At 35.7% G+C, this 21,033-nt stretch overlaps 2 protein-coding genes across 2 annotated transcripts in view; both read right to left on the minus strand.

Moving 5' to 3' along the window:
• The window catches only part of LOC144444286 (monocarboxylate transporter 12-like), a 154,469-nt gene that overhangs the window by 22,286 nt on the left and 111,150 nt on the right, over positions 1-21,033 (minus strand). The gene's annotated exons all lie outside the window — the stretch shown is intronic.
• Positions 4,278-21,033, minus strand: part of LOC144444818 (aquaporin AQPAe.a-like) — a 34,332-nt gene continuing 17,576 nt past the window's right edge. Inside the window, exons 4-5 of the mRNA XM_078134359.1 lie at positions 5,469-5,549; positions 4,278-4,884 (exon numbers count right to left, since the gene is read on the minus strand). Of these exons, the coding sequence (XP_077990485.1) occupies positions 4,648-4,884; positions 5,469-5,549 (318 nt within the window). The 3' untranslated portion in view covers positions 4,278-4,647. The remainder of the gene's footprint in view (positions 4,885-5,468; positions 5,550-21,033) is intronic.

The following is a 21,033-nucleotide window of genomic DNA, read 5'->3' on the forward strand; positions in this document are numbered from 1 at the left end:
GGTGTGTATCTCACACTACTGTAAACATGCTGGATTTATTTTGGTGCATGACAAAATTTGGCAATTTAGGACATGTCAGGCACATTTTAATCAGGTGGACGATGCAAAAGGGGAAAGTCGATAATACTTGTATATACCTCATCCCTTTGGCCTGCCATGTGCAGTGCTACTATTGTTGACAACTTTCACTACAGCTGAGTATAGGACTATGACAACTTGTAAGTACATTAGTAGGACTAATTTCTACGAAAAAAACCCAAACTTTTGCACACATAATCAGCTGAAGTAAATCTAGCACTACAAAGACACACGACTACCATGTCAAATGAATGTTTTAAAGTCTGTGAGTGAAACCACAATATCGGGCAAAGTCAGTTTACAAACGTAGACACCTCCACCCATCAACATTGTTGCAATGTATTACAGGTGGTTTTGTGTGCACAGACAGGCATTAGCAGCCAAGACTAGTGATTTTTGAATAAATTTTGGTAACCAAAGAATTAGGCCATATTGACATATTCATATACCGGAATACTTGATATTCCCGATAATTTTCTTCATTCAGCCAAGGAAAATAGAAGTGACCTAAGGGTCACCCCTTGTCAATACAAGTCACTGGACAAGTAGTGACAACCCTTAGGTCATGAGCATTTTCCGGCTGAATGAAGAACAATATTGGAGATTATATTATAGCATTACCAATTCCAGTGAATTTTGTGACGTCATCGGTGTACATTATTACTGATAATGTACTCCGTTATTGGGCATCGCGGCCCCGGAACGAGCATAACAATACAAGCTTATTTGTTCTGTTTCTTCATACGACTAGGTATTTTTTCGAAATGTATGTTGTTACTTATGATTGTCATTGCCACTGTTTAAAAATACAACGCATTCATGAAACAAATTTGTGTTCACAGCTGTTCATTGAAGTGTATATGTGTGTGTACGTGTACGTACGTGTGTCGCTATGATTAGTATTCAGCTTCCGGGCCGAACATGGCAGACGATGTTCAGCGCTGTGTATATTATACGTTGTTTTGCGTTTCTCGGTCTACAAATTCACTGGAATTGGCAAAACTATAAAATAATAACAATAATGTACACCCTCCCAGTCCATAATGGACTCAAGCAAACTTTGCACTCCATAATGGGCTCGGCTGTCGCCTCGCCCATTATGTCGTTCAAAGTTTGCTTTCGTCCATTATGGGCTGGGAGGGCATACATTATTGTTTAAATAACATACTATTAGTAAATGTACCAGCACCAGTCATCAAAGAAATATCGAGCTATTAAAATATTAGCAATTTTTAACATTTTGACTCATATTCCGAACACAGCAGAACCAGTGATATAGATATTCATTGCGGTGACATAGACATACGTTGTCATGATGTAGAATGACCTGGGTATAAATTCCACACCTTTCTGTTCAACTTGGCTTGTGCATGGTTAGACTGTAATGACATCTTTGGCTGCATTTATTGGGGAAAGGGAGATTAGACCGTACCCACAATGGCTGATATGATATGTCAGTCTAGTGCATGGTGTAATGTTCATTATACAATAGCATCCCTGTCTCTTACTTTTACAAATACACCCACATTCAAAGTTAAACCAGCTAGACCACACTGATTAGTAATGTCAAGGGCAACATGGTAATACAAGTGTAACATCGTACAATAAAATCAGATATAACTACATTGTTAAGTACATGCTTCTTATTTACCATGGTAAACAAACTGACACTGGCCAAAATAAAGTTACAAGGTAAGCTTGCATTACTTTGGGCTGATGATCAGCCTGACAAAGTGAAATAGGTGATCATCATCATCACAATAAATGTGTACTTTGTACAGGTCTGTATTTATAAGTTTTCATAGGTGGCAGTCTAGTAAATATAAATAGCACATGACCAATTCATTTAACATCCAGAACATTGTGAACTTTACATCATAGCATGAATGTTTCAAAACATGTCAACAGTTTTAGTTTATAATCTAACATGATTTGGGTGATGAAATGTCATGCTGTTAATCAATATTTTTTGTTTTTGCCATCAGTTCTGGTTTGTACTCAGTTGAGACATGAAGTTTTGTTTCATCTACAGACCCTTTATACATACACTCACACAACTCTATATTCAGTGTGTGGCTATATACGCTACCAGCCAAACTTCAATGATTTGCTGCATCATCCAATCATTGTTCAGACTGCTAGGTGATGGCAGGTCAAGGGTTATACTGGAATCACATGACATTACAACATCCAATCACTGTTATAAGTTTCACACTGCTACACATGCAGGTGATGGCAGGTGAAAGGTTATACTGGTGTGACAGGACTTTGTTACAAATTCAAATCAATGTTCAAGTTCACGCTGCTGGATGGTGGCAGGTCAAAGGGGTGTATTGGGTCACATGATTTGTTACAACATCCAATCACTGTACAGTTTCACACTGCTGGATGATAGCAGGTCAAAGGGTGTACTGGGTCACATGATTTGTTATAATATCCAATCAGTCAATTTGAAACAGCCATCTAGGCGATAACAGATGAAGGGTTATACTGGAGTTATATGACTTGTTACATCCAATCACTGTCCAACTGCATGCTCCTGGATGATGGCAGGTCAAAGGTTATGCTGGAGTCACATGACTTGTTACATCCAGTCACAGTCCAATACGCCGTATTCCGGTTATCGAAGAAGCCCCGAAAAGATAAAAGATATGATTGTTTGGCCACTAGGGGCGCTGTTTTAGAACCGGAAGTGAGGGCCAGAATTGTAGAGCATAGAGTCTATAGGCATCGTAACCACTGACTAAAGATTTTCTGTCATTCCCCGTAACTTTACGCTATAATATTGCATTATCGCCCATCAAATAGCGAAATAGCAAATTAACCTCTTGTTCTCCTAATATCTACAATTCGACCGTGAGGAAAACCCAAAAGTAGCAACATTTTGAAACGGGTAGTACACTGACATCTCACTCACGTTTTCAGTGTGACCTCGTCCATTTGCGTTACCGTTGGAGAAATTGTAGCGATTGCTTCCAGTCAAACATCGGAACGGAAAAAGGTACAAAAACAGAGGAAAGAACCCTCAAAATCACAATATACGCTACAGTTATTGCAGCTTGTATAAAACCAATCTGATTAAAATCCGATGTAGATGTCGGCTAATCGTTCATTGCTATTTTACTTTCGTTATTGTGCCTGAATTGACCTTCGTGGTACATGTTTGATCGCCTCCTCTACCGATCAGGACAAAAACGTAAACATGTACCACGAAGGTCAATTCAGGCAAAATAACGAAGGTAAAATAGCAATGAACGATCAGCCGACATGTACATCGGATTTTAATCAGATCGGTATAAGACATGGTATGATGAGTGAACCACGTAAACGTTACATGGAAGGCCGATTCATTGAAGGGGTGGGCGGTGTGGTACATCAATCATAATAACAATATTTATGATTCGTTGCCAACTTCAATGGGGTTTTTTATACACTGATGGTCCTGAATAAAGAATAGCAAGCTAATCAAAGTGTGATAGTAAAGATGAGTATATCAATACAAATATGTTTATGCCAACTTATAACCAGTACATGAAATGTTTTTTTCCGGACAAAGTTTTATGATTTCACCCGTGGTGCTACACCACTGTTCTAATAAACAAGAAAGGCCTAAGTATGCGGCGACATCAGTTACAATATAAACATGTGGCTTGGTAATTGTCGACCGAACTCTCAATATTGCAATGACTGTAGCTGGAAGCTGTTCAATCTGATTAAAATCCGATGTAGATGTCGGCTAATCGTTCATTGCTATTTTACCTTCGTTATTTTGCCTGATATTATTTTTCTTGGTACATGTTTACATTTCTTAGCCTGATCGTAGAGGAGGCGATCAGGCAAGCTAAAAAATGTAAACATGTACCAAGAAGGTCAATTCAGGCAAAATAACGAAGGTAAAATAGCAATGAACGATCAGCCAACATCTACATCGGATTTTAATCAGATTGGAAGCTGTTGTCAGATTTGTAATTTTCTAATCGTTCTTTTGTCAAGCAACAGACACCAGTAAGGTAAAGAAATATGTTTATCATGTCTACATCGGGTATATTTCGAAGGTCCTCCGTCCAACTTTCAATGTTTCCGCTGTCGATTAGTTCTATCTTTTGATGCTTGACATCCACTATTCGTCTCCTCTTCCGTTCTCTCAGAAAATTATCATTTTCTAGTGTTTCAAGACCAAGGTTGACAGCATTTCTGGCGATATCTAGTAGATTTAGAAGTAGTAATTTTCCACTCTTTTATGAATGCACGGAGTTCTTTTACGCCCATTTTGTTGACAGCTTCATACATCGCCATACTATTAGATGCCATGACGAAAATTCTGGCCCTCACTTTGTCAGATATGGTGCGCCCTCTCGCGATACTTTCCTGCGAAACAACCGGAAGTTCGATAACCGGAATACGCCGTATTGCATGCTGCTGGGTGATGGCAGGTCAAAAGGTTATACTGGAGTCACATGACTTGTTGCAACATCCAATCACTGTTCAGTTTCACCCTGCTAGGGGATGGCAGGTCAAGGGTTACGCTGGGTCATGTGACTTGGTACAACATCCAACCATTGTTCAGTTTCAAACAGCTACCTCGTATTGCTTACTTCTGGGTGATGGCAGGTCAAGTGTTATACTTGGTTCACAAGTTGAAAGTTCACTATTACTACCAAGTGTTGACTCTGAGCAGTCTGAATGCCTGTTCCTCTGTTTTGACCGTGATGACGACGATGATTTCAACTCAATATTAGGATCGAATATGTACACATACACAACAGACGAGATACAGGCACCGGCAAATGGTCCAGCCCAATATATCTAGTGGAAAAAACAAATGTTCATTAAAGTTACAATATAGATAAGAAATAGGTATTTAGTTTTTATCTTAAATGAAAGAAATAACTGTGACATGTTTTCCTACTAAAAAGTAATATGAAATACATCCTGAAACTCCATATTTAGAACTTAATAAACTGCAAAAAAACTAAATTGTATAAAAAAGTTTGTTATTACAGGCACAATGCACGGGAAGTGATTTTGTAAACAAACGCTGTAGACAACTTGGCTACTACATCACATCCTGTATGTCGACGTGTTCGTGACTTCCCCATATATTGAACATCACCATATATACATAAATAGTTTCATTATTTGTGTTCATTTGTTGTTGAAATGGATATACCCGCCATCACTAAAGCACTCTTAATATACATATAAAGAATGAAACTGCTTGACGGAAAATGTCTGGTCACTTATTATTCCTACAGGGACGTAACTCAAGAGGGCGCTCTCTTCATGTCTCTTTCACTTATAATTCTTACAGAGACTGTTTTCACCAATTCTTTATACCACTGGTATATACGTTTCTCACAAATGATTATTACAATCATAATTTCACTTACCCAGTGGTTGGTCCATGTGTTGAGAACAAGGAAGGGTCCTAATGTTCTTGCAGGATTCATACTGGCACCAGTAAAATTATACTAAAAGAAAGAAATCATAAAAATAAATAAAAAACAAATTAGTTTTAGTGTGTATGTGTGTGTGTGTGTGTGTGTGGGGGGGGGGGGGGTTACAATATTTACCAACTACTGGCATGTATTATTTATTCTGATGTTGCTCACTTTACATTATGTGGTTAATTTTTTTCCTGTTGGAGGGCACATTATAGGGGAAGGCCACTCCAGGAAAGAAAAGCAATTTTAAACTTTGAGTTCAGTAGAGTCGCCAAAAGATGGATGACTCCAAATGGTAATCACGGTAGTACAGCAGCACACACATATTAGACTTGAAGACAGCGCCCTCTTGAGTTAAGTCAAGACATCCTGATAAGGCAGTATTACAAATCTCCAAGTACATCATAAAAAGCTTTTATCTCAATGTGGTTACACATAGTCTATAAATCTACCCACTAATGGTATCATCCATGTCAAGAACTACACTCATATCACTACAGTTGTACAAAGAGGCAACATATAAAAATCTGACCTGCTTTTTTTAAAGAGCCGAGATGGGTGAGAGTGTCGATTTAAAACATACCTTTATCATAATGATGACTAACATATGTTCATCTATTTTATATTGCATACAGTGAGTGACTTTAAGTTGTACTCTGTGATTTGTACTTATTTTTAGACCATGTAACATATCTCCTGTACCTACATGTTGCCCAATAAAATTCAATGTTGTCTACCATGTAGATCAGAAATGTTCTCCTCAATGTAGAAGCTCTGTTCTTGTCACCTAGGCATTACCATGCTTGGCAAGTTTCACGCTACAAAAATGAATTCGAATTTCTACCATCCTTAATCTTTAGTAATCTCTGAATGACGATACATACTTTTACATAAAGTGAAATTGCTGATATCAATTTTCAAGTCTGTGTATGATGAGTTACATGTATAGTGAGTAGGAGCTAATTGGGATTAAATTCTGAACTTGAAGACACATCTGTGTTATGTAATAAATATGCAAATTAATATAACACTGATATGTAAATTGTTATGCAAATTGCCATAATGTCAGTGGAATATCAAACTGGCATAAAGGGCCATGTTTCAATCCCAGGTCTTCAGATCAGTGTCTACTAAATAAGGATTCCAAAGGATCATTGTTTTGTTCTGGAACAACTTTTTTAACAGCTCTGCAAGACAACTGTATTTTCCACCTAAATTTTAACCCTAGTCTAAAGTAGGCCTTTACATTAAGGGGGCACATTGAGCATTAGTCTCATTGGACACAACGTTAGAGCAAGTTTATCCACTTACAAAGTTTACAAAAATTTTAATCCATGTTCGAAATCTCATAAAAAGCATCAATTTTCAACTAAAGTGCCATAAAAACTATATTTAAAAAAATTTGAAATATAATATTACAGATATTATAATTCGTTGTGGCTGCATATGACCTTGTATTGGCCTGAAATGTACACATGCATTACATCTGTATGAGTCTACACTGTGAAAAAAGACATTGTTTTGTCTATATACTGCTAAGTAGGTAATCAAATCTATCCTGCCATTCCACCACGGTTGGCCTTTAACTTTACATATTTCTATAAACTGACCACAAATGAAGCTGAAGAACTATACAGCTCAAGATGAACCCGAATTTACACCAAGTCTCTTATCAAGAAGAAATATAGGGCACTTTAAATAGATGAGTCAGGAAACATTTATCAGTATCGGATGGGAAAATAATGATATCTGACAGTATGTGTGTCGATTCTGATTATATTGTAGCATGTATATCTACTGATAAGTTCAGTTAAAGTTTCCACAGCTGTTCCATAATACATCAACAACTAACATTTCTAAAAAAAAAAACTATGAGAAGCAATGGCTGGTTCAGTCGAATACCATATATTTCTTATCCACTAGCTTAGTTGTCTTGTTTTAATGTACATTGTATTGCTGTGGCTTAATTTCTTTTTGTAACTTTTCTATTGCCAAGTTATACGTCTACATACACCAGAATGTAGAACTTCACGTCACATATTCATGTGTGTGTAATGGTGCTAGGGTAACAGTTGGATGAAATTTCCTTGCATACACCCACCAATTTGCATCAAATGCAGTGAGCGGATACAGACTTTATCACTGTTCTCCCAGCTACAGATCTACTACTAGTGTTAAGGTTATAAGATAGGGGGTATTAATAGCGTGAGACTCTCTTACACACCAAATTAACAGCAAATGTAGTGAGTGCACTGACTTCCCCACTGTAGCTATAGTTCTCCCAGTGTTTATAAGATAGGGGGTATTAATAGGGTGAGACTCCCTAGCACACACCCAATATTGTATCAAATACAGAGGATGGATAACGACTTCACTACTGTTCTTCCACCTACATGCAGTTCTTTCAGAAATAAGGTTAAAGTGATATGGTACGGGTATCATTCAATATGGTTGGACTCGACAGCAACCAGATTAATATCACATGCAAGGAGTGAACACTGACTTCTCCACTGTTCTCAAACCTTACATGTAGGTTCGCCTTAAGAGTAAGGGTATGAAAAGGGCGAGGACTCACTACCATACACCCTATTTTATGCAATGAGTAGACACTGGCTTCTCCAGTGTTCTCCCAATCTGATTAAAATCTGATGTGGTGACATCAGCTAGATGTCTTTATTTACCTCCATTTCCATCATTTTCTGTCATTTGTTTTGTTCTGGGTGATTGTGGCTTTCTCACATCTGACCCTGAACAAAATAAATGACAGAGAACGATGGAAATAGAGGTAAATAAAATCTAGCCACTTTCACCACATCAGATTTTAATCAGATTGGTGTTCTCTCAGAGTTTTTTTATTTTTATTTTTTTTTATTTTTTTTTTAATTTAAAAAAAAAAATTAATATCAGAGTTACAGTTGAGTACGGGTATGATTGCCATGATGTTCCCTAGCATATATCCCATTAACGTTATACATAAAGAAGAGTGGACACTATTCCTACACTTGTGCTCTGAGCTAAGTATCCAGCTGAACTACATGTACGCCATGCCCCAAAGGAATTTGAATTTGACAAGTTATCAGCTGGCTACTTCAAGGAGGCTGTGTAAATGTACCACAAAAAGCTTTTTATGAGTGTGTAAAATTTACTCATGAGGGCATACCAGATGAATTAATACACAAAGGGTCACAATGTCCTTGCCATACATGACCTACATGTATCCAGGCAGGATGCTGAGGTCACAGTTGTTTGTCAATGATACCCTCTTACAAAATAGAATTAGCTCTCATAAAAATATGATGTATAGCTAGGAGATGAAACGAAAAACTTTCCCTTGTGATTTTGTTTCCCTTTACAATCTTCTGAGTTCTGTCAATGTTTACAATATATTTGTTACGCTGAATGTCGTCAATACATACAATACCACAGTGCAATCAATGTAAAAAAAATTTAAAAGAAAAAATATGAAGTATGCAATTACGAGTAATTCACTTCATCAATAAGGAATATTGCATATCTAAATATCAAACAACTGGTCTAGATTAATGAGTTGTGCTAAAAAGAAGCTGCTGATAGACAAATTCAGTTATCATACACACTGTTTTTATCTACTGGTATAATTTGGGAACTGTGGGAATGGTTGCGGAGCAGGGTAATCTCATAAACTCATAGACTTCCATAGGTAGTATGACAACATTGATGAGGAGCATTGAATAAAACTAATGATGTCAATTTGAAAGAAGTGCTTGTATTGAAAGTGGATCAAATAAGCTTTACACCTCCAATACTACAATCTCTAGATCAATTACAGACTGAGATCAAATATACAACTGTCTCTGTCTGTCTATCTGTATTGTAAGCACAAATGTATATGTATGTATGTATGTATGTATGTATGTATGTATGTATGTATGTATGTATGTATGTATGTATGTATGTATGTATGTATGTGTGTGAGTGCATGCGTGCGTATGTATGTATGTACATGTATGTATGTATGTATGTGTGTACATGTATGTGTGTATGTATGTATGCATGCATGTATGTATGTATGTATGTATGTATGTATGTATGTATGTATGTCTGTATGTGCGTGCGTGCGTGCGTGCATGCATGCATGTGTGCGTGTGTGTGTGCAGGCATGCGTATGTATGTATGGATGGATGGATGGCTGGATGGATGGATGTATGTATGTATGTATGTATGTATGTATGTATGTCTGTCTGTATGTATGTATGTATGTATGTATGTATGTATGTATGTATGTATGTATGTATGTATGTATGTATGTATGTGTATGTGTTGACTAGAAAGAATTATAGTCTAGTGTACATATGATATAGCTGTAGTACTTACATGATTGATGTGTTGTATATTTTGTGCTATATGTGTACAAATATTGAGTTTCCATAAAATCTGTTAGACATAAAACCAAGACATACAATACATACATGTATAGACAGGGATATGCAGACTAAACACACATATATAAGTTTACGTGTGACTCATTTGTTAAAGCCATAAATTGTATCTTGGCATAATATGTACACAATTACTAGAATTAGGCTGTTTACTGTGCTGTTGTGTTACACCGTTAGATTCATACCTCCTAGCCCTGGAAACCAACATTGTTTTTTGAAAATGAGAACAAGTTGGTAATTACGATTTTAAAATGTGCACCAAATAACCTGATTACAACCATGACATCATTTAAATGAAGTCATTATATAAATGTGAACACAATAACCTGATTACAACCATGACATTATTCAAATGAAGTCACTAGTCATTATGTAAATATACACCCAATAACCTGATTACAACTATGGCATTGTTATTCAAATGAAGTCATTATGTAAATGTACACCCAATAACCTGATTACAACCATAACATTATTCAAATGAAGTCATTATGTAAATGTACACCCAATAACCTCATTACAACTATGACATTGTTATTCAAATGAAGTCATGATGTAAATGTACACCCAATAACCTAATGGCAACATTGATTATTCAAATGAAGTCATGATGTAAATGAACACATACAGCAAAAAGAGTTAACACACACAATCACACATTTTGTAATTTTGATAAGGATTACTGTTTTCTGGCAGAGCTACATGAATTACACCAACTTTTAATGTCATGACCTAACTAACCCTGCCCAATATTTCTTTGATCCACAAAGTAATTTGTTGAAAAACTGCACCCTCTACAGCCGGATTCAAAACGATTCTAACATCAATTATGGCAAGAGACCACAAATGTATGTATCTTGGTGAACGCAAAATTACCTTTGACATTAGGTCACCGTCCGAACCAATTCAACTCATTCTGTTTCAGTGCAACCAATAATGATTCAAGTTCAAACGGTAACCAATTTAAATTTCCAAATGGGGAATGAGTTTAAACATTGTGGCGAAACATGAAGGGACAGTAACATCTGAAGTAAATATGTAGGAAACCAGTTGCTTGTACAAAGTTTGACATCCCTGACTTGATTGATGTATGTGTCAGTCACTACAAACTCAAGTCATACCCTGGTAGAAACAGGTACTGATTAATATACCTTACTCAAGACACCTTGAAGCAATCTGTTTGCAATTTCTGCATGACTGGTTCTCTTGAACAGCTCAATTGTCCCACACAACACAAGCTTGTCCCTGACACTACTAAATATTTGTTCTGTATTCAAGACATGCAAGTTGAAGGCTGGCTATGAAAACATTTGGCTGAGAGTGTCGATAGTCCTACTAGCAGACAGGACGCAATATTGACAATGTCCAACAATAGCGGGACAATATCAGAATGGAGTACCGACTTTTACTCCATCTGCGAACTGGACTAGCTGAGGGAGAAAGTGTTATACTAGTAATAATAACTTTATTGTAACTCAGTAGAATGCAATCAAGTATAAAGAAGAACACTTGCATACAGGGAAAAGAACAAACCAAAGATATACAAGTTTACAATTTGAAAGTCAACACAACTTATAAGTTATACATGTGCTGAGGCTTGCTAACTGGAAAGTCCGGATACAACCTGTCTCTGTTCGTCAACTGTTTGACACGTTATTTCAAGTGACATGTTAAGGTCACACTATAACCAGTCACCCACTTGTTACAGGGATAGAATAGCAAACATTTAATGTACAGTACAGACCAACATATTTGTAAGGATTGGTTTATATGATGCTTCACTGAGTGCCCACCCATGCAGGTTTCCTCATACTACACATGACTTTTACGACCACTATAAATCTCTGACATATAAATTAATTGTGACATCTTGTAAGTTTTCATGTGAAGTATACTATAAAGGTGCCTGGAATCCACTGTCATGTTCTACCGTACATGGGTACAAAAATGTATATAATACAGTCTGTCCTCTCTGCAGTATACTAACATGGCTGGAATCCATGCTGTCTATAGTTCTATGGTTTCTTCTCTAGAATCCATACATGTACTGTTCTGTTCTACAGTATAACATGGCTATTTGTAGCCTGGAATACATGCTGTCCTGTTCTACAGTATAGCATGGCTATTTGTAGCCTGGAATCCATACTGTCCTGTTCTACAGTATAGCATGGCTATTTGTAGCATGGAATCCATACTGTCCTGTTCTACAGTAGAGCATGGCTATTTGTAGCCTGGAATCCATACTGTCCTGTTCTACAGTATAGCATGGCTATTTGTAGCCTGGAAACCATACTGTCCTGTTCTACAGTAAAGCATGGCTATGTGTAGCCTGGAATCCATACTGTCCTGTTCTACAGTATAGCATGGCTATTTGTAGCCTGGAATACATGCTGTCCTGTTCTACAGTAAAGCATGGCTATAGTATTTGTAGCCTGGAATCCATACTGTCCTGTTCTACATTATAGCATAGCTATTTGTAGCCTGGAATACATGCTGTCCTGTTCTACAGTATAGCAATTTGCATGGCTATTTGTAGCCTGGAATCCATACTGTCCTGTTCTACAGTATAACATGGCTATTTGTAGCCTGGAATCCATACTGTCCTGTTCAACAGTATAGCATGATTATTTGTAGCCTACAATCCATACTGTCCTGTTCTACATTATAGCATAGCTATTTGTAGCCTGGAATCCATACTGTCCTGTTCTACAGTATAGCAATTTGCATGGCTATTTGTAGCCTACAATCCATACTGTCCTGTTCTACATTATAGCATAGCTATTTGTAGCCTAGAATCCATACTGTCCTGTTCTACAGTACAGCATGATTATTTGTAGCCTACAATCCATACTGTCCTGTTCTACATTATAGCATAGCTATTTGTAGCCTGGAATCCATACTGTCCTGTTCTACAGTATAGCAATTTGCATGGCTATTTGTAGCCTGGAATCCATACTGTCCTGTTCTACAGTATAGCATGGCTATTTGTAGCCTGGAATACATGCTGTCCTGTTCTAAAGTATAGCATGACTATTTGTAGCCTGGAATCCATACTGTCTTGTTATACAGGAAAAGACATGAAATGTCTTGGGATGAGTACATGTACATGTAAGGATTCCAGGCTAAGTACATCACAACCTCTAATAAGTCACTGACATTACATGTAAATGCTGACAGTTTTATAGTCTTCTAAACACAACAGTTATCTACAAAATATTTTGTCATAGACTCTCAAGTATGTGCAATAAATGTTTACGACTGCAGTCATCTACATTATGGCATGGTCCTATTAATACATATCTAATCACATCAAACACTTTAGTCAGGATATGATTTGACGTATCTACAAAACTTTTAATTTGAAATGACAACCACATCAAATATATTATCTCTACTTTACCTGAAACATATAATAATTAGATATTATTCCACAATATTTTTCTTTGTTCAGCCAAGGAAAATATGAGTGGCCTAAGGGGCCTTGTCACTATGAGTTGCAAGACGAGTATTGACAAATGCTTAGGTAACGAATATTTTTCAGCTGAATAAAGTAAAATATTGGGGAATACTATACTTAAACCACTTCAAACATAATTTAAGAAACATCACAAAAAAAGAGCAATTTGGAACATTTTGACTTATATTTCGAGCACTACAGAACAAAAGATGTAGAATAACCAGGGTATATAAACCATATTTTCTGTTCAAAGAAAATAACTTGGCTTGTGCATGGTATATTAGATCATGACTCAGGCTAGTAACAGGAGATCTGTAGCATTGCATTTCAACCTTACATGTGTTTAATATACAGTATGAAATATTTAGTTTATGCATGTACCCAGAAATTGTCACTGGCATCATGATTAGACAAATAGCAGTGTATACTAAACATTGCTTTCAAATAAATATTTATTTATTTATTTATCTACTGAGTTGAAGGGCGGTATTTAACTTTAACATTGCTGTATATGTACAGTACAATCGTATACTAGATCCAAAGCTTCAGTTACAAAGTGCTGTGCAATGTGTCCATGTGCAAGTTTTGGGTTTTAACAGGCCACAAATATAAACGCGAAATTCTTTTCAATGGTTTATCACCCACCCCAACAAGAAAACATAACGAGTTCACACTATCAAAGTATCACACAATGTCTGCAAATCAAATGTCATATCCAAAAGCTTTTATTTGAATTTCAAACTGATGTGTTCATAATTTTGAAACATTCCTTATCAAATTTCAGTTCGGAACTACCGGTATACATCAAAGCATCTGCGGCTGCACATAGGACTACAGAACAAATTTTGTCTTTAAGCCGAGTAGTTTGTCAACAGTACGATACACTAAATAGGAATGACACTCAAAAAACACCCACAACTGCAGGACTCCACAGTGTAGGCAGTTAAAGTATACTCTCAGTACAGTACAGTATAGTATAGTACACAACATTCCATGTGTGAAATCAACTGTTAAAGTGAGCCTACTGTATGGAATAGTTATGATATACATTTGTAGTACTACAGAAATAAGGAAAACATTTGGTAAATGTGTGTGGATATCATGAAATATTCTTTATCAGAGCCAAAACTTGAAAGAGAATGTAAGCCTTTTCACATGAAGAACACAAAATCAGTGTTTGGGTTGTAAAAGTTTTATCACGTACATTCCCTGAAGAAATAATCACTTTGCAGTCTATTTTGGAATGTGCATGTAGCTGTATGATTAACATTAGATTCTGGAAAACCATTAAATTCCGGTAAAAGGACTAGTGATGGTTAAAGTGAAAAGTGTTGACGACTTCTATGTAGTATACCAAGACTTAATCTGGACTATGGGTACATTTTTTAAAAAAGTTTTCTCCTTTTCAGGATTTTTTATAATTCAAAATTTCCATAAATGTTTTCTAAAATAGCAACATTAGCATTGTAGACCCTGTGGTAGTGTAAAATCAAGTGATGCATGGATTTGAGCTATCAATCCTCCCAACATAGCCACCCCCCCCCCCCCAACCCCCACCTCTACAATTTGACAACAGGCTAACCCTGTACCAGAAGAAATTTATTGTTTTAACTTGAATTGACAGCAGCAACTAAAGTTTAAGACATAAAGTCACATATTCACAAACTAGATTTACATTTTCATACAATGTCATATGAATTCCTCAAACTATGGTAATTAAGGTCCAGGGCATGATACATAAAAAAATATTTATTATTATGAACACATTCTTTTCATATTACATACTGCTGCACATTCTCTAAGTGATGAAAATATCACAACTAGGCCACTATTGGCTGTCGATGATGTCATGTGTTATACTTTTGAGTCACTGAGGTCAAGGTGAAAAGATCAAAAAAGTTAACACGCAACTTAAGGAAAACTGTTTGCATTGGTAAGGGGTACTCTTCATTAAAAGGTATTTCTTTCACTCTTTGTTGGTGACATTTTGAATACCACTTATGAAAACCAGAGTAATGCGTAACTATGGTTACAGTGTAACTATGTGTACTTGATCAAACTAACAAAAAGATTGTGGCACATTTATCAAATTGTAAATACAGTGGACTGAAATTTGTTAATATACGGTTGAACATTACTTTGAAAAGATTTGGTTTTCTCCGAAATGTTAGTTTGGCTATTTTTCAGAATATTTTCAACTTTTTGTAAAAATCTTATTTAACTTTTGTACGAGAAGATGAGACAACTAAATTTATAATTAAAAGCATTTTTCCAAAAGATTTGGAATCGTTTAAAACCATCATGATTGTCAGCTGGAATGATGAAATTACTTAAACATGGAATGTTATTTTCTAAAATGCTTATTTTCATGTATTTTGCTGGAAAATGAGAACATGAAAATAAGTAGTGACTAAAATGCCTCTTTGTACACAATGCATCAAGCTAAGAAATTCATCAAAAATAGTCTTTGAAAACAAGTTAAAAGACTGTAAAATTGAAAAACTTTCTAGCAGGGACAGTATCCAGGTTTGCAGTGCATCTATAAATGTATACCGCTGTACTGTTGTTGTATATACTCAGATTGTTATACACATACAAAAAAATGTAGCTATTCCCTGATGCTACATGTAACTCCACATTAAGAGAAACATGTGATTCATTTTCCAAATTTGACCTAATACAAAACATTTCAATTAGTACCCAACCCTCAATTTTTTTTTACGTATTCGACAAAAAAAATAACAAAATAGCGAAAATTATGAAATTTCGCAAGAAATATTGGATGCGGAAACTGACATCAGCTTAAAAAGATGATATAAAACTGTTCTTCCAATCTGTAATGGCTGTACATCTGATGAGAAGAAACCAACAACACAGTGACCATATGGAAAACATAACTAACTGAACTAGACACTCACATATGAAAAAAATATATGTAAACAAAAAATTAAATAAAAATTCTATCTACCCCACCTATTCTAAAATTGTGCGTAATCGGAACCACATAATTTTTTTTGTTAGGTCTTTCAACTTTCATGACTTCCTAAATTCTTGTTCTGACTATTATAAATTATCCTTTAGAGGAAAGTCAATTCCCATTACAAACCCTACAAAAAAGCTAACTGAAATAGTTGCTTCAATTTTTTTTTTACTCTTTTACGTGTACTGTATATTAAAAATTTGATGAAACAAAAATCCCCTTTCATTACAAATATCCTTACAATCTTAGTGAAATATTTCTTCGATTGTGGTTTTTATTCTTTAGTGTATATAAAAAATTGAGAGGAAAGTGAATTCCCTTTACAAATACCCGTGAAAAACAGTTTAGTGAAACAGTTGCTTCAAGTTTGGTTTTTTACTCTTTTACATACACCAAATTATGAAAGTGGAAGATACATACCCTTTAGGTAGCCTCCAACAAGTATCATGCTAAAGTGTTGTATACTATACCACCCATTTGTTACATTTCATTAATGCTGGTATTTTCTCCATTTCATTATGATACTGTAGCAACTCTTTGAAGCGTTATTAAGTTTCTAGATCCCCTGAAGCTAAGAATGCTAAATCTGACTATAAACCTCATCTCAGTCCATGTTGATACATTCCATGTGTTTTTGTAAAATAATTACTAGTTAATGCATGCTGGTTTTCCTTTACCATAACAGACGCTATCAGTATAACCTATAAAATCACTTGATTAGACAAAAATGAGAACTAATAATAATAATAAAGAGTGTTTATAATGTGTATGTTCACCAGAAAACTTCGGGTGCAGACTTTGCAGAAGTACTTTACAAAATGAAAGAATACACTAACAACTTGAAAACATGGTAAGGCTGCAGAGAGAAACGTGTAAATGAGTGAGAATCATGATGAAATAAGTAAGTTTAAAGAACAGTGGAAAGAAGACGTGTAACAAAGGTTGTGGGGTAAAGATGGTTTCTGATATTTAAACCCAACTTGATTTCATTTCCAGAAAGTTGTCGAATTTGGAACGATAAAACAAGGGGTTTCAAAATTCTGTGAAATCATAAGATAAGACATAGAAACCATACTATGGTGTCACGATGACCAGGTATGTTGTCAGTTGAACAATGAAATAACATGTCACCTGAGTTCACATAGCAATTTATTTGTTCTTTAATTTATAATGTTTTGCGACTGACATCCAATTCTCTGACTAAAGCCAGTATAAATATAATTACAAATACACAACACACTAAACCGTATTTAAGACCAAATGTTAAATTGAAATAATGTGAGATAAAAGTGTTAAATATGCGCAAAGACTGAAAGCGATTTGAAAGCAATTTTGGTAATTAAGAATGTGTTTTTTTTTAATTTCTTGGCAACCAAAACATTATGTTATACTATTTCTATGCCATATATATCAATTTGCAATGACAGTTGTTTCAGCTGCTAAATAAAGTAGATGATTATAAATATGATTACAAACTTTCAAAATATGACAGACTTAAATTGAGTCCCTGTATACATGTATGTTAATCATGTTTTTTTTTCCAGTTATGCACGTATTTCAGTCCAGTTACGTATGTATTTCAGTTCCATCGACATTCACAATGTACAATGCTGGGTGGGGTGTGGGGGGGGGGTGTTCAGGCTAGACTAGCTGTTTTTAGTTACTAAGGACTCTTTAATATTTGGGTAAATAAATCGCTTACTATTAATCAATTAGTTGAATGCAAACTTGACCATGAGGGACATTTATATGTACATTTAGGCTATGTCAATATTGTAAATATTAACTCTGTGTTTGGCATTCTCACACATTTTAATCTATTCAATGTTATTGATATGATTACCAAGTACAAACACACTGAAATCACCATATGTACATTAATCTAGTAGAGTTGATGTGATGGCAAGGTGATGATAGTTGTAGAGACATCATGCATGGCTGTTGTTTGGATTTCTCTGCACCATCGTCAGTTTACACACATTGACACTTCATGCTAACTCAGAAATGTTTGTGTATACGGATATAGAAAGTATTAATATAGTAAAAGTTTGTTGCCTGTGCACAGCCATGTGTTTATATGTGTGAGAGCATGTATACATGCATGTGTGTCAACTTTGACATAAGTATTTGTATATACCCACATGTACAAGTGTGTGTACCCCTGTGTGTGTACATGTCTGTGTCTGTCTGTCTGTCTGTCTGTCTGTGTATGTGTTGTCTGTCTGTCTGTTTGTCTATGTATGTACATGTATGTATGTATGTACATGTATGTATGTATGTATGTATGTATGTATGTATGTATGTATGTATGTATGTATGTGTGTGTGTATGTATGTATGTATGTATGTATGTATGTATGTATGTATGTGTGTGTGTGTGTTTAGTCTTCTATACACATTGTTTAGTGTATAAATGCAGCTCATAGATAAATCTTATGTCACAATGTTAAATTTGTCAAACATTTCACTTTGTGGAAAGACAGCGTTCCATTGAAAGGTGTCTAACAGATTGGAAACCATACATTCTGCACCTATCTAGTCTTTCTCTCTAATATCTTTCTACTGTTTTCAAACTATCATCTGACAAATATCTGTCAGCAGGAATTTTGTTCAACCACACCTATCAGAATTATATAAGCCTTATAGCATCACCATTGACAACAGTAGCAAGACGACTTTCTCTAATGTTTATGTTTTGCATGACTTCATCATAAGTCATAATATAGAATGTTTTTCCACCCCTGTACGGCTATGATTGGTATGTTATCAGATCTCAGCACTCTATAAACATATCATACATGCATCTTCTAATGATAACAATTCTGGATAGCATAGTTATCATCTCTAGGGACATTGTAGGAGGCCTTGGGAGAAAGACAATCATGCTGGTGGGAAGTATGCACAGATGCCTCTAATAAGGCTATATGTTGGAATGCTGTCACTTTTTTTTATCATACCACAGTTAAATATAGTTACTCTAGAAGAGTAAATGAATGCAAATTAAGCGACAGCCATGAAACCTGGGCTTACCAGAAATGCTGGTAACTAAAGAATTAACACACCCTGTGCTCAAATATTGCTAACTTTATCTCGCCATGGCTACAGAAGTCCCAGTTCTTTTGCAATTGGTGTAAAAGCATTTTGCTGGTGCACCCGAAATAGGTGGGTTGCATTGCTTTTTGCAGGACAGTGTTGAGCAAAATACATGCACCGTCAGGACTACAAGCAGGACTAGCAGTTAGCCAGAAAGATCCAGGAGTTAATCCTTCTGCTTACATAATGTGCCCTCTGGTGTAGCCAGTATGATTATATAAGTGGACCAAAGGGTGAACCTTTTAGACTAGCATGCAATGTGTGTTACTCTTAGTGCATGTGTTTTTGCATATTGTATACATGTGCATGCTGTGTGTGTACAAGTAGGTGTGTGTAGGTTTGAAAAATAGTTGCTTTGCAGAGTTATTGAGAAAGTTGGTCCTGAACACAAGAATAATCCTATTAAATCCTTGTCAGACCATTGATTATATAGTACTATAAATCTTAGACTGTGGGATTCAAACATTGGGGTTTAATATAAAACAGGAAACAAAGAAATGTACATATTAATATCATAACTAGGCAAAGCCCACATGCAAGGTAGATTCATTTGTGACTGACTGCCTCACAATGATATTGTAGATAACACCCTCTGCATGGAGAATGCGTATAGTATATTGAATGTGCATGCGTAGTCATTGCGCCGCAATGCATCCTTGGGTAAAGCCACCAAAAAAAAAACATTGCATAGTATATAGGACCCGCATGCATACTAGTCATTGTGTTGCTGTGCGGCCACTTTGCAGTTGCTGCACAAGCTATTAAATGAGGCCGCAATTTTATGTTATCAAAAGTTTATGAATCAATCAAATCAACAAATCATATATGATAATTTGAATCATATAATAACTTCACAATAAGGAATCAGGAAAGCGTTAGCTTGGGCTCTTTTTAGAATCAGATCAGAAAATTTTCAGTTGTCTATACGCCGTTTAAGTGACTGGCTTGTACTGATTCAGTTACAGTGCAGCCTGTGGTCAATAAAGGCACTTCACACACTGGTTTAGTCAATCAAATTCTCTTTTTACCACACATACACATCTACAATGCCTTGGAGTGAAACAGTTGCTAACCTACCCTGTGACCTATGTGTGAAATTCCTATGGTTTTTGTTTCCTGTGGTAATATGCTTTCAAAATAGAAGGTGACTTGGATAATTGCGGGTACTAACCCTTCTGTTTGGTATTTGAGTGTACTTTTGTATGATACTGATATGACTAGGCGAAGGAATGGAATTTTATTTCACTTAGGTATAATTTAGTAATCTGATTAGAATCAAAACCACTAAGCTGCATTTTTGCTACACTATTGCTACTTTTTAGCAAAATGAAATAACAATCCATGATCTACATGTACTTTGCTTTACTGTTGAGATTTTCTATGCTCCAACACATTTGCTGCAGTTGTTATGTATATTCATTTTGACACAATATATTTGCTACACCATTATAAATATTCTGCTACATTGTTACAATCTACTTGCAACACTGTTTGTTTCCTCCACTCATAATTTGGTACACTACTATCTGTTCACTACAAACATCACTACAATATTCTTGCTACA

This window comes from Glandiceps talaboti, chromosome 13 (assembly GCF_964340395.1).
Source record: "Glandiceps talaboti chromosome 13, keGlaTala1.1, whole genome shotgun sequence".
NCBI classification, from domain to species: Eukaryota; Metazoa; Hemichordata; class Enteropneusta; family Spengelidae; genus Glandiceps; species Glandiceps talaboti.